Source organism: Geotrypetes seraphini, chromosome 5 (assembly GCF_902459505.1).
Source record: "Geotrypetes seraphini chromosome 5, aGeoSer1.1, whole genome shotgun sequence".
In the NCBI taxonomy this organism is placed as follows: domain Eukaryota; kingdom Metazoa; phylum Chordata; class Amphibia; order Gymnophiona; family Dermophiidae; genus Geotrypetes; species Geotrypetes seraphini.
The window spans coordinates 92,482,171-92,495,101 of record NC_047088.1 but is presented as its reverse complement, the minus strand read 5'-3'; the positions used below and the strand labels follow the sequence as shown (position 1 = coordinate 92,495,101).

At 42.4% G+C, this 12,931-nt stretch overlaps 1 protein-coding gene across 4 annotated transcripts in view; it reads right to left on the bottom strand.

Annotated features, from left to right (window-relative positions):
* RABEP2 (rabaptin, RAB GTPase binding effector protein 2) overlaps positions 1-12,185 on the bottom strand; it is a 42,926-nt gene extending 30,741 nt beyond the window's left edge. Inside the window, exons 1-2 of one of the 4 annotated variants that reach the window (XM_033947166.1) lie at positions 11,912-12,185; positions 11,261-11,428 (exon numbers count right to left, since the gene is read on the bottom strand). In XM_033947166.1, the coding sequence (XP_033803057.1) occupies positions 11,261-11,428; positions 11,912-12,038 (295 nt within the window). In that variant the 5' untranslated portion in view covers positions 12,039-12,185. The remainder of the gene's footprint in view (positions 1-11,260; positions 11,429-11,911) is intronic. The other 3 variants (XM_033947164.1, XM_033947165.1, XM_033947167.1) reach the window with 3 other exon arrangements.
* Positions 12,186-12,931: the final 746 nt, after the last annotated feature.

Sequence of the window (12,931 nt, the reverse complement as noted above, 5' to 3'; positions counted from 1 at the left end):
TTCCTGGACCCAAATGCAGCAACTTACAACACTTTATACTACTGTTGTGTCTGAAAATTTGGAATTGAAAAATAGACTAACTAGCATGGAAATTATAGTGGATGGACATGAGACCAGAATAAAAACTGTGGAGTCCCAAGCCTCGGTGTGGGTAAAGTGGAAACCTTAATTTTAAAGTAGCAATGTTTGAAAACATGACCAGAAGATGTAATCTTTGGATTACAAACTTTTCAAAACTACCTTGGTCTCCGGACTCAAGGGTCTCTCATACGAAGAAAGACTGGGCAAGTTGAAGCTCTATACTCTAGAGGAGCGCAGGGAAAGGGGTGACATGATTGAGACATTTAAATACGTTACAGGTCGTGTCGAGATGGAAAACGACATATTCTTTCCCATGGGACCCTCGGTCACAAGGGGGCACCTGCTTAAACTCAGAGGAGGGAAATTTAGTGGTGACGCCAGGAAGTACTTCTTCACGGAAAGGGTGGTGGATCATTGGAACAAATTTCCGATGCAGGTGGTCAAGGCCGCCAGCGTGCTCGACTTTAAGAATAGATGGGATATCCACGTGGGATCCCTACGAGGGTCGAGCTAAGGAACTAAGTCATCAGCACTCAGACTTAATGGGGTGGGTCAGTAGAGTGGGCAGACTTGATGGGCTGTGGCCCTTTTCTGCCGTCACCTTTCTATGTTTCTATGTTTCTATGTTTACCACTTACTCCAGCGCAAGATATATTTAAGAAATACTTGAAAGAAGTTTTAAAAGTTCCTGGAACCTCTTATCCGCCTCTCACTAAAATATACTTTTTACCAACCAGACCGCCTATTCAAAAACCAAACCAGCAGAATTTATTTGTCGATAGTTTGGATTTGACAAATTTCCTTGAGAGGTCTGATAATGAAATACCGGCAATTGCTACGCTGCTTGTACAATTTGCTATTGACTCTGACAGAGAATGGATGCTCAAGTTGTTCTTTAAGTTTAAGGATATACCATTTATGACTAAATTAGTGAGAATGTATCCAGACGTGTCACGAACAACCCCAAAGAGAAGAAAACAATTTCTTATTTTGAGACCAAGGGCCTTGCAGTTGGGTGCGACGTTCGTACTCAGATACCCCTGTAAATGTGTGATGATCTATCAAGGGAATAGATATGTGGGTTATTTTAACCTCAGCAGCTGATAAAGTTTATTTCTGCTAAAGAGCAAACTTAGTATTCTTGAGAGAATTTCTGTTACAATTAGCTCAGTTTAAAAAGGTTCTTGTTCCCACTCAGCTACCATCTTTTATTTTCCTTGTACTGTTTGATTAGAAAATTCAGCGAATGCATAGCTTTCTTCCTCTTTAATTAAGGTCTAATTTTACAATCCAGTATATTTTATATTTGGGTTTAATTCCTTTACCTTTAAAGTGATGAGAAAAAGAAGTTCTTTTCATTTCTCTTATGTAAATTTTTCATTTTAGACTATTGTGTTATTCCAATGTTGACACTGGTATTGTATTATTTCTTTGTTTTGACTAATAATTATGTCAAAAGCATAAAATGAAAATAAAGATTAAAAAAAAAAAGAAATTTCAGGTTCCTACATTTGGCTGAAAATAAGTCACAAATTTAGGAGCTCAGCTTTTTTTTTTTAATATCTTGTCCCTATTTTTTTTGTAATTGTTTATTTGAAATCATCAATGTGCACAAACCATACATAGAACAATGAGCCCCCATGGGGACAAATAAAAGCAGCAGGCCAAACAAACAAGCCTCAATAGTCCCCGCAGATTTGCCCCATATAAACATTTATCAATGTACCATTGAAGCCAAAATTAACCCCCACCCCTGCTAATACTGACCATCGATAAACCCAGAGAGTCGAGACACTAAAACTCTATACAAGACCCCCGTGTCAGATCAGGGTTAAGCTCCCCAGCAAAGGATCCCAATGTCAGGCCCAGGCGTAATGCAAACAAACCCATCCACCAATCCTCTCCCCGATAACCCAAGTAGGAAACAACAACTCCAAAGCAGGAAAACATTCGAGCAGCATCCCCTTCCATGACCCCCTCCACCTCCAGATATCACCCACTTCTGCCACCTACAAGTCAGAATATCTGAGAGACGATATCTTTGACATATCCATCCCAAGCGGTCCCTCACAAGTGACAAAGAGGGACACCTGGACCCCTTCCAATATTGGGCTAGTACCATTCTAGCTGCCGTAAAGGCCAACATGGAAAACCGGTCTTATGTAGCAGCCATCCCCTCCATCTACATTCCTAAAAGCTCTAAGTACGCCCTCTTAGGTAAGGGGAAAGAAATAATCTTACTCACATACTCGAATGCTAAACCCCAATACTTTTATACACTGACACATTCTCATCACACGTGATAATAAGTCCCCTTAGACCAGTGGTCTCAAACTCAAACCCTTTGCGGGGCCACATTTTGGATTTGTAGGTAATTGGAGGGCCGCAGAAAAAAAATAGTTAATGTCTTATTAAAGAAATGACAATTTTGCATGAGGTTAAACTCTTTATAGTTTATAAAACTTTCCTTTAACAGTTTTACCTTATGCAAAATTGTCATTTCTTTAATAAGACATTAACTATTTTTTCTGCGGCCCTCCAAGTACTCTATTTTTTCTGCAGTACTCACATTTAAAGTTTAATATATATTGGATGCACAGTCAGAAGAATAAAGTGCAACCAGAGACTGATGAAATTACCAAACAAAGGTAGGAAAATGACTTTATTTTCAATTTAGTAATAGATATGTGCCAGTTTTGAGAAAGAAAAGTTCTTCTCTTCTTTCAGCCTCCCGTATGCTTCCTCTCCTCCAGACCTCATTCCCTCCTCCAACTTTTTCTTTCTTTTTCTATGTCTGTCTTTCTCCGATTCCTTGTCCCATTTTTTGCTTTGTTTCTGGCTCCTTGTCCCCCCACCTTCTTTCTTTTTTCCTTCTGGCTCTCCTGGTCCCCCCTCCCCCCTTCTTTCTTTTTTCCTTCTGGCTCCCTGCCCCCCCCCCTTCTTTCTTTCTTCCTTCCTGCCCTCCCCCATGCCATAGCCGCCAGGGAATAGGCTGCTGCTGCTGCTGGCGCCATCGGCAACAGGCCGAGATCTCCACGGGGCCGACCAACTCTCGCTGCCCGACGTCAATTCTAATGTCGGAAAGGACATTCCGGGCAGCCAGGCAGCGATTGGCTAGCCAGAACGTCCTCTCGACGTCAGAATTGAGGTCGGGCGGCGAGAGAAGTAGGGAGATCAAAGAGCATGGTGCCGGCGGTGAGAAGGGAAGCAGTTGGGCACCCCTGCTCTAGACGAGCCGCGAGCCGCACTCTATGAAGAACAGTGGAGGGTGACCAGTTGTGCGGACCGCCCCCCCTTGGTACGCCACTGGAGCAGCAGTGTATCTGGCAGGCTCATTCCATTCAAAGCCGCAGGTGGCAGCTCCTTGCGAGATCCGCGCCTGCGTCTGAAGCCTCTCTGATGTTGTGATGTCAGAGAGGCTTCCGATGCAGGAGCGAATAGCGCAAGGAGCCGCCAACCCGAGGCTTTGAACAGAACGAACCGGCCAGACCCGCTGCTGCTCCAAAAGGAAGGAATTATCCAGTCCAGACCGCGGGCCGCAAATAAAACTTGGAGAGCCACATGTGGCCCGCGGGCCGCGGGTTTGAGACCGCTGCCTTAGACCCACACCCCCTCCAGCACTCAGCTCCGGCTGCCCCTTCCATTCTGCCCATTATAACAGTGGTCATATGCCATCGTACCAGCACTTTAAGAGCATTTTCAACTAATACCGGAGTCGAAGCAAAATGATGAAATTGTCTTGAAATACCTTCCCACTCCTGAGTGGTAAAGGTTCTCCCTAAATCCCCCTCCCATACCAACATGTATGAAGTTGTCCCTATTTTATAGAGACAACATAAGTGCCTATGCAAGAGCACGCAAATGCTAATACACATATTTATACCTGATCTGAAGTTGGTGGAATACATGCATTCATTCTATGCATTTACCCTGTATTACATATCAATTCTGCCTCCGCTCAACCCAAACTAAACCCATGGGATCACTTATGCATGTACACATTTAAATGGCTGTGCACTTTTATAAAAGGCTTTTTCTTTGAGTAAAAAAAGCTTTATGTACAGAAAAACATTACACCCACAAAGTGTTAAATGACTGTCTTATTAGCAAAGAAACCTGCTCCTAATCTTCCACCCTTAAAAATACCAGCCTAGCAGTTACTTTCTTGGTATAAACAAGAGAAAGGGTGCTTGATGGTTCAACTTGGAACTCCCCAAGCCTGGAAATCAGCCAGTGTAAGATTATAAAGTGTGTCTAGCAAAGTCATCAAGTCAAGGCTGTGAATTGAAGTGAATCTGAAATGTGCTGGACTTCAGAAAAGGCACTGGACTTCTGCTAGAGCACTGCTCCTCAGTTCTTTCTGGAAGGCTCACCTAGCCAGCCGAGAACCGGCGGTAGCCATTCAGAGAGCACAGGGCCAGACAGGGAGCATGAAAAGCTTGGTCCTATTGAGTACGCCGCTGGCCGCCAGATCGGAGGTAGACATCCAGGGAGGGAGAGGCTCAGCTCGGGGCAGAAGAGAAGAAAGATTGCTCCTGCCCCATACACTGCTGGACCCCCAGGGATTAAAAATGGTGAAAAAAAAGTACAGGCAGGAGAGGGAAGTTAAAAAAAAAGGTATGTGCATGGGGGGGGGGGAGGTTAAAAAAAACTGTTAGTTGGCCGGGATGGGAGAGATCCCTCCTGTCCCGGCCTACCAGGTTATACGGTAGGCCAGTTGAGGCCTGCAACAAGTCCGGAAGAGGGTCGGGTGGTCAATGGGTGATGACCCGAATATAGGACGAGACCCCCATTTTGGGGCCATTTTTGTGGCCCAAAAATCTCGTTCTATATTCAAGTATATACAGTATTTTTGTTTAATAGAGCAACTTTCTTGGTATCATAGCTATAACTTATGTTTTCACACTCAGCAATGATACCTTGATAAAAAGACATTTTGGCCCCGATTCTATAAGCAGCACCTGTGCAAGTCAATCACCAACAGATGCAGCTTCCAGAATCTTGGCTCCCAAGGACACTAGGAGCCAGAAATGTAGGCCTGGGTTTCACAGGCCTATATTTCCTTTGCAAATTGCGGGAAGTGGTGCATGGTGACACTGAAGTCCAGCGCCACCCCTAACCATGCCCACTTTCAGGTTTTAGTGTCACTATGCGCTGCTAGCTATCAGAGGCCATGCAGCGGCGCCTATTTTATTCTTAAATGAGGGTTTAATTGGGTTTTAATGGCATGAACAAGTATTGTGCCACTTAGACCCAATTAAACCAATTAAGTTACACGGCAGTAGGGCAGCTATCACTGCCTAACTTTTGGCAGCAGTTGTGGAATCTGACCCTGAATGGCAAGTCTGTTTTATTGGAAAAAAAACCAACAACAATAAATCAGCAGAGAAGTAACACTAGAGTTTCCAATATGCTTATTATAACAAGTGAGGTTAGATTCCTTACAATCCCACTAATACAGTGTTACAATCAGAAAAGAACAGGAAAACATTCTCCTGTCATAATAATGATAAAAAGACATTTTATACAAAAAGGTCTAATATAGTACAGAAAAAGGGATCCAAAAACACAAAACAGTCAGTAACACCCACAAAGAAGTGTACATGCCGACAGAACTGGGACAAATAATTATTTATTGGAAAAAGACCCGACACTGCCAATGTTTCAGCTCTTGGCCTGCCTCAGGGGTCTTCTCTTTAGTTTTCAGACAAATGATTTCCTATTTAAAGATGATGAATGGAAACTTTATGCAAAAAGGTCCAGCAGCATTTTATTAAATGAACCTTCAGTATCTGCACTTTATTGTGGAATATAACAGAAATTTAACATACTTTGCTAATAGCTAAACACAGCCACTTTGGTGTAGTCCTCTACCAATGACGTTTCAAACACTCAAGCATTCAATGTCTTCTTGAGCTAGTCAAGATAAAGACTGCGATGCTATTCAACTCCTTGCAACAAGAAAAATGGAGCTTTATGTGATCAGTGGCTTTAAGGAACCCCAGGATTCAAATTTTTTTAAAAAGCACAATCAAGCACAATCAAATTCATGGGAAAAACTTCAATTCACACACACACCCTTTTACAAAACCCTAGCGTGGTTTTTAGCTATGAGCGTCGGAGCTGTTACTGCCAAGGTCGGTGCTAAAAAAACATGCTACGGGGTTTTGTAAAAAGGGGCTAGGGGGATAGTTTTTCCAACTTTAGGTTTTTCTGGACAACCCTACTGTGCGTGGTCCAGGCTTTAATTAGTCTATCTGGACTGCTGTAGTAGTAAATCAAAAAACAGTGTGGCAGTGGCTTTCTGGATCATTAGAAAAAGTAGTCTTAGTGGGAAACCCATAGCTGGTGCTAGACTGATTTTTGGTTGCTCTAAATAAGAACAAACCACCCAATATTCAGTCTGCAGTAGTCTGCAGTTTTTAAAGCTGCTGCCCACCAGAGGCTTAACCTAACCTGAATATTCAATGGTAAACAGTGGTACAGAAGCCACTGTCTATAATTAGAAGCTTCGTGTGAACCTACTGAGGAATTCTTGACAATGGATATAAGAACAATATTATCATCTTAAGAGAGAAAATGACCATATGAAAGATGGAATTCCAATCACTTTTATTCTTGATCTGTCTTTCCTATTTTAGGGACACAGACAATAGAAGCCTGCCCGGAGCTGGCCTTCTTCCCTAGCTACTGCAGTTGCCATTGAAGCTCTCTCTACTCCTGCCAATCCAGATCTGTCCAGCCAAGATCAGGGCATACACTGTAGAAGTCTGCCCTGCACTGGCCTTATTTACCAATTAATGGAGCTGCCATCTAAGCATTGTTAAGTTTGTTTTGATTCCATTCTCTTTCCATACATGATTTTGTGTTTATTCCAAACGTCTGTATCAAATCCCCCCCTTTCCTCAAGACTATATTCAAGTCATCAAATCTCTTACGTTTTGTGGCTCAAACCCCATACCATTATTGTCACTTTTCTTTGAACTGCTTCAAAGTCTTTTTTATATCCATTACATTACATTACATTAGGGATTTCTATTCCGCCTGTGCCTTGCGGTTCTAGGCGGATTACAATAAAGATGATATCCTTACTGAATACGGCCTCCAAAACTGAACATAATACTCCAAATGAGACCTCAGTAATGACCTGTACATCGACACCTTTCTTCTACTGTTTATACTCCTCTCTCTATGCAGCCTAGCATCCTTCTGGCAATGGCCATCACCTTAAGATCCTCAGACACCATCATGAAGACCACTGACGATTATAGTAACCATCCTCTGCACTGACTCCTTCCTGTTTATATTGGTTTTAAAAAGTGTGGTCTCCACAATTATACAAAGTACTCAAAATGGGGTCTTTAAAAAATCTTATATTATCATTATCACTTCCTTCTTCCTGCTGACCAATCATTTCCCTATGTATCCAAGCATCCTTCAAGCTGGCATAAATACTAATATTGTTAATTTCATAAAAATCCTCAGTGTTGTAATCAGTGATCAACTAAACTTTGAAAAAAAGCATTTTTGTACTACAGTTGAAATGTGTAATTGAATTAAAACAGATTCCCTCAATAAGATCTTTTTTGGAACAAATGCTCTCCAGAAGGTACATCATGCATCAGTTTTAGGACATCTGGATCATTGCAATTCAGTCTTCTCTGGTTTTCGCATTAAGGATATGAAATTAATCCAACACATAGCAGTTAAAATTATTTTAGGGGCAAAGCAGTATAATCATATCACTCCCATTACTCAAAAAAGAACAGTAGCTGCCACTTTCAGCTAGAATCCCCACAAAATCATAACTCTGGTTACATAAAATTTACACCTCAGGCCTCTCCTTTGGTTTCAAGCAGCGTTCGTCTCTCCACATACCAGTTTTTTCATGTATTCATCATCATAGGACTCTTGGGGACCCCTGAAGAAGATATCTTGTCAAAACACGGACCGTGTTGGGTCCTGCACTACTAGCTACTTGATTTGTATGTTGATTATTTATTATTTTTTCATGTAGATTATTTTATTGTATATTTGGAACTTTGAATCTTTCATTAAAGTCCATTTCAGGATCATCATCACTCCACAGTGTTTTCTTGGTTTCCCTCCTTATTTTTACCACCTCTATAAGGAGAGGAGAATGTGGCATAGTAGTTAGAGCTACAGCCTCAGCACCCTGATGATGTGGGTTCAAACCCTGCACTGATCCTTGTAACCCTGGGCAAGTCACTTAATTCTCCACTGCCCCAGGTACATTAGACAAACTGTGAGCCCACCAAGACAGATAGGGAAAGTGCTTGAGTATCTGATTTGTAACCCGGTCTGAGATCCTTTGGGAAGATGGGCTAAAAAATTGAATAAATAAATAAACACCATACACACAATCAATCTTTGGGTTCATCTCAGCATATCTTAGTGGTTGTTTTGATACAATTCATTCTTCTATTTTTAGTGTTTTAGATCCTACATTATAGAATAACCTCCTACTTATTCTGCACCTAAAACCATCGTACTAAAAATTTAAAGAGAGTTTGAAAGTCTACTTTTTCAATATGTCTTTTTCAATATGTTTTTTAATCCTTAGATTACTTAGGTCAATTGGCAAGAATGAAGACTGTATTCACATTACAAGATATGTTTTTATCTCTACCTCTCCTATTTTATTGTATTTCTTTTACTCTTTATCTTGGATCTTTTGCCATATTGCCTCAGTATGTGGGATGAGTGATGCTGCTTGTGACATCTATGATGCCCATGGAAAGTGAAACTGGTTGAAGTGGAGGAGTCAATCCCCAAACCAGCCCTACGAGGATAACCAGAAATTGTAATTTATTTGCCTATCCAAAAATTACTGGTTGTAGATACAGGTCTTTTCTGGATAGGACTTTTTCGTTTCAAGCAAGTAGGCAGCAGTCCTGGTTGGGTAATTACATCAGTGGAGCCAGGCTGTCTTACAGCGCATTTCGGAAAGAAATTAAGACTGTACTGTTTGATAAATTCATTTCCTAAATAGAAGTTATATTAATAATAATAATTCTACTCTGACTACTCTTAGGAAATTGTTGGACTCTTGCTATTTGTCCAGCTCTCTTCAGTGGAAACTGCACAGAAATCGTCTGATTGTGACGGTATAGAAGAATAAAGTTATGTTATATTATGTTATAGAGCAGTGAGGACTGTTTCATGCTGGAGAGTCTAATCAGTTATCTTAAGAGAATTCTGAGAGATAAATATCTTGGTGGGTTATTAAAAAAGAGTTTATATTTTTCTACAAATTTTTTTGAAATAATCTGAGCCCTCTTTTTGGGTTCATCGCTGGATTATTGTATACCTAGTATACAATAGAGAATGACATGGGGACCGTTTATCGAGGGTCACCGCAATAAATCCAAAGGAATGGAGACATTTGCAACTGGTTTACTGCAGGCATGGGGCCAAGACCTTTCACCGCCCCGCGGGAATGGGGACAAGACCTTTTACCGCCCCGTGGGAGTGGTGAAAAGTCTTACTCCTGTGGTAAAAAAAATTGCGCCCGTGTCAGACTCTGCATCTTCTCCCCAGTTCCTCTTGCGCCTATTTTACCTTCAGGAGCCAGCCATGCCACGATGAAGATAGAAGGAACCTAAAGCCAAAGCCTGAGACCAATGTGATTTGAAGAATAAAATTACCAGACAACAAAAAGAAAAAAATAAATTTATTTTATATTTTGCGATTAGAATATTTCAGATTTGAAATATGTATCCTGCAGAGCTGGTATTAGACATAACTGGGGACCAGTGCTCCCTCTAAGCGGGCGGGTGGTGTGAGCAAAATTTTTTCCCCGTGCGCTAAAAATATCGGGCGCCAGCGCCAACTCGCCCGATTCTCCTCTCGCCGCGGCCTGCCATCTTCGTACGCCGTGCGCTGTGACGTGACATTGTGCGCTGCGAGGCAATATTTTGTGCGCCAGCGCACGCCAGCGCAGCTTAGAGGGAACACTGCTGGGGACTGCAAAGTCCAGGCTGTGCTTCTTTAGCTTTCAGCTGGCTTAAGGCTCGCTCTCTGACCAGGGGGCAGTTGCCCTAGTTGCACTCCCCTAACATTATTCTTGCCATGCGTGACTAAAGTATTCTGTTAGCTTGATTCTTCTATGTAGCATTCTGTAGTAATTTGGTTTGTTCAATTTTCACAGTAGTGAAGGGGATATTAGTGAAAGGGAGGGGAGATGGATTTTGTTGAACCTTGCTCTGTTTTATTTGTGTTTATAAATGACAATTGTCAGAGGAGAAGCTTCCACCCACACACACACACGACTGCAGGGCGGCACAGGCAGGCTTCGCCGCCATCAGTTTCTTTTCTAAAGTGCCGCGAAGGTAAGGGGGAGGGAGATAGATTTGGCCGGAGAGAGGGAAGGGGCCACGCGCATTATCAGTGACTGTGCGCCTTCCCTCCCTTAAGTTTCTTTCCGCCGTGAAGGTAAGGGAGATTCTCAGGCCACTGAAGGGCAGTGAGGTAGCGAGAGGGAAGAGTGGATGCTGCAGGGACGGGCGGTGAAGGGGACAGCGGGTTCAGGGACGGGGCGGTGAAGGGGACGGTGGTCCGGTGATAGGGCAGTGACGGAGACAGATTTTTTTCCCATGTCATTCTCTAGTATACAACATGATCTGCAGTCTAGTAGGGGAGGATGTAATCAATCCCTTTTGGTAAGGAGATGATGAATTAAAAAGAGAGTGTTTTCTGCTATGGCCCCCATCTTGGATCGTTCAGCTTTAGATGTCAGAATAGAAAGCAATTATTTTACATTTTCGTAAAATGGTGAAAACCTGGCTTTTTCTACGAGGAGGGCAGGGTTATAATGGCTGGATTGTTTCCCCTGCTGTTCACTCTTAGCTCCTGTAGTGCCTGTCTTGTTTTCTTATGTTCTTAGAATTTTAAGGGTGGAGAGTACTACTGTGGAGTTATTGTTTTTATTATGGATTATTTTGGATTGTGTTTCATTTTAAATTACATTTATCTTCCTTGTTCTACATTGCTTTGGGCAATCTATTTGAAGTGGGAAAGAAAAACACTTAAGTTTAAAAAAAAAGAGAAATTTTTTGAGTTAGGCAGAAAAGAGCAATTTTCAGATCAGACCTGAGTAAATAAATGGCTTTAAAAGTTGACATTCTTTGTACATCTGCCCACTCCCTCTACCCTTTACCTTTCATGATGGCCTGCAGCGATGCCACTTCTTCTTGGCAGCGCCTCTTCACATCGTCGATCACCTCTTGCTTTGTGGTTTCACTAACTGTTGCCACAGCTTTAATATTTTCAATCTCTGCCAGTGCCTCTTGGAGTTGAACCTGTAACCGCTGGATCTGTTCTCCCTCTACAAACAAAAGAGAGATGAGGATTCCCTCGAGCAAAGAAACTCACCCCAAGTAAGACTCAAACCATCAATTCTGTATTTCTCAAATACAAGCAGTGCTAAGCAGAACAGACTAAACATTCCAACATCTGGGACTTCCTGCTCCCTTCCCATCCATTGTACTACCCCTAGTTGCTTGATATGACTATGTAATCACCATAGTCAACCTTCAACATAGAAACTTATATATAGAACTAGTCATTGTAATAATGAATGTATACTTAATGTAAATATACACCATAACAAGGCACATATAGTTATAACATGCACTATAATATCAATAACCAGTTACTAGCTGATAGTCGTTTTAGTCATATAGGACAGAAAATAATGTACAATGAGGTCTGTGTGTATATCGATAGTATAAAAAGAAACAGACGCATCTGATAGCAGAGAATGTACACATAATATACATATACTGCTGTGAACAACACGGAACCAGACCTTTCCTAGTCCGTCTTAAGGTTTCCCATAAACTGCATACCGTCCCTTTCCACAGCTCGCACGTCTTACCAGACTGGAGCTGCAGCGGCTCATCGCCGGCCCTAGGAACAGCTGCCGCAGCCATCATACACTGGGAACCCGGGCTCAATCCTGGAGACACTTCCTGCTCAGCCCGGGAGCTATCCGGCACCGGCCACGCCCCGCTGGGAAAGTTCGGCCGCCAGCCATGCCTCTCTGCACAGAACGTTGGCAGACGGGCCACACCTCCTTAGCTCCACCTACTCGGGAAAACTCGGCTGTGTGGCACGCCCCTATCTCCGCGCTGGGGCCGGCTAGAGCCGACCGACTTCGGCTGTCTTCGCGACGGAGCTGCTGAGGTGGAGTTGTTGCCGGGACTCGAATGCTGCAGGGTATAAAACGGAGGATGTTCCTTCATTACTCGCCCCCCCTCCCTTAACCACAGAGGGCTTCATTTAATATAACCCTACCGATTACATCTCTATTAATCCAGAGAAATATATTGGACATAGTAATATAATCACCAAGGGAAGGAATACACTTGGAACTTTTATCAACATCACAACCCACATTATTTATATCACATAGGTATATCTTTCTTTCTTCATGCATCCTTATTTATTTAATATTTTTAATTGCAATTCTACATCCCTATAATGCAAAGAAAGAGTAAAGTCAGTGAAACCACAATTATCAATCTCTTATTTTGGTCACACCATCAGAAGAGAGAGATCACTGGAGAAGGACATCATGTTGGGGAAAATCGAAGGAACCAGGCGAAGAGGGCAACCTACAATCAGATGGCTGGACACATTGAAAACAACCATGGGAATGACAAAACCAATTTCTTTTTAGATCTGCAATTCATCAAGTCGCTAAGACTCGAACCCTGGCCTACATTTCTGGCATCTACCTTTGCCGTAGACATGATTCTGTACCTGGCACCATCACGTAATTGACACACGATCAGTAGCCGCTTTTAAGGCAGCCCCTGACAATGGT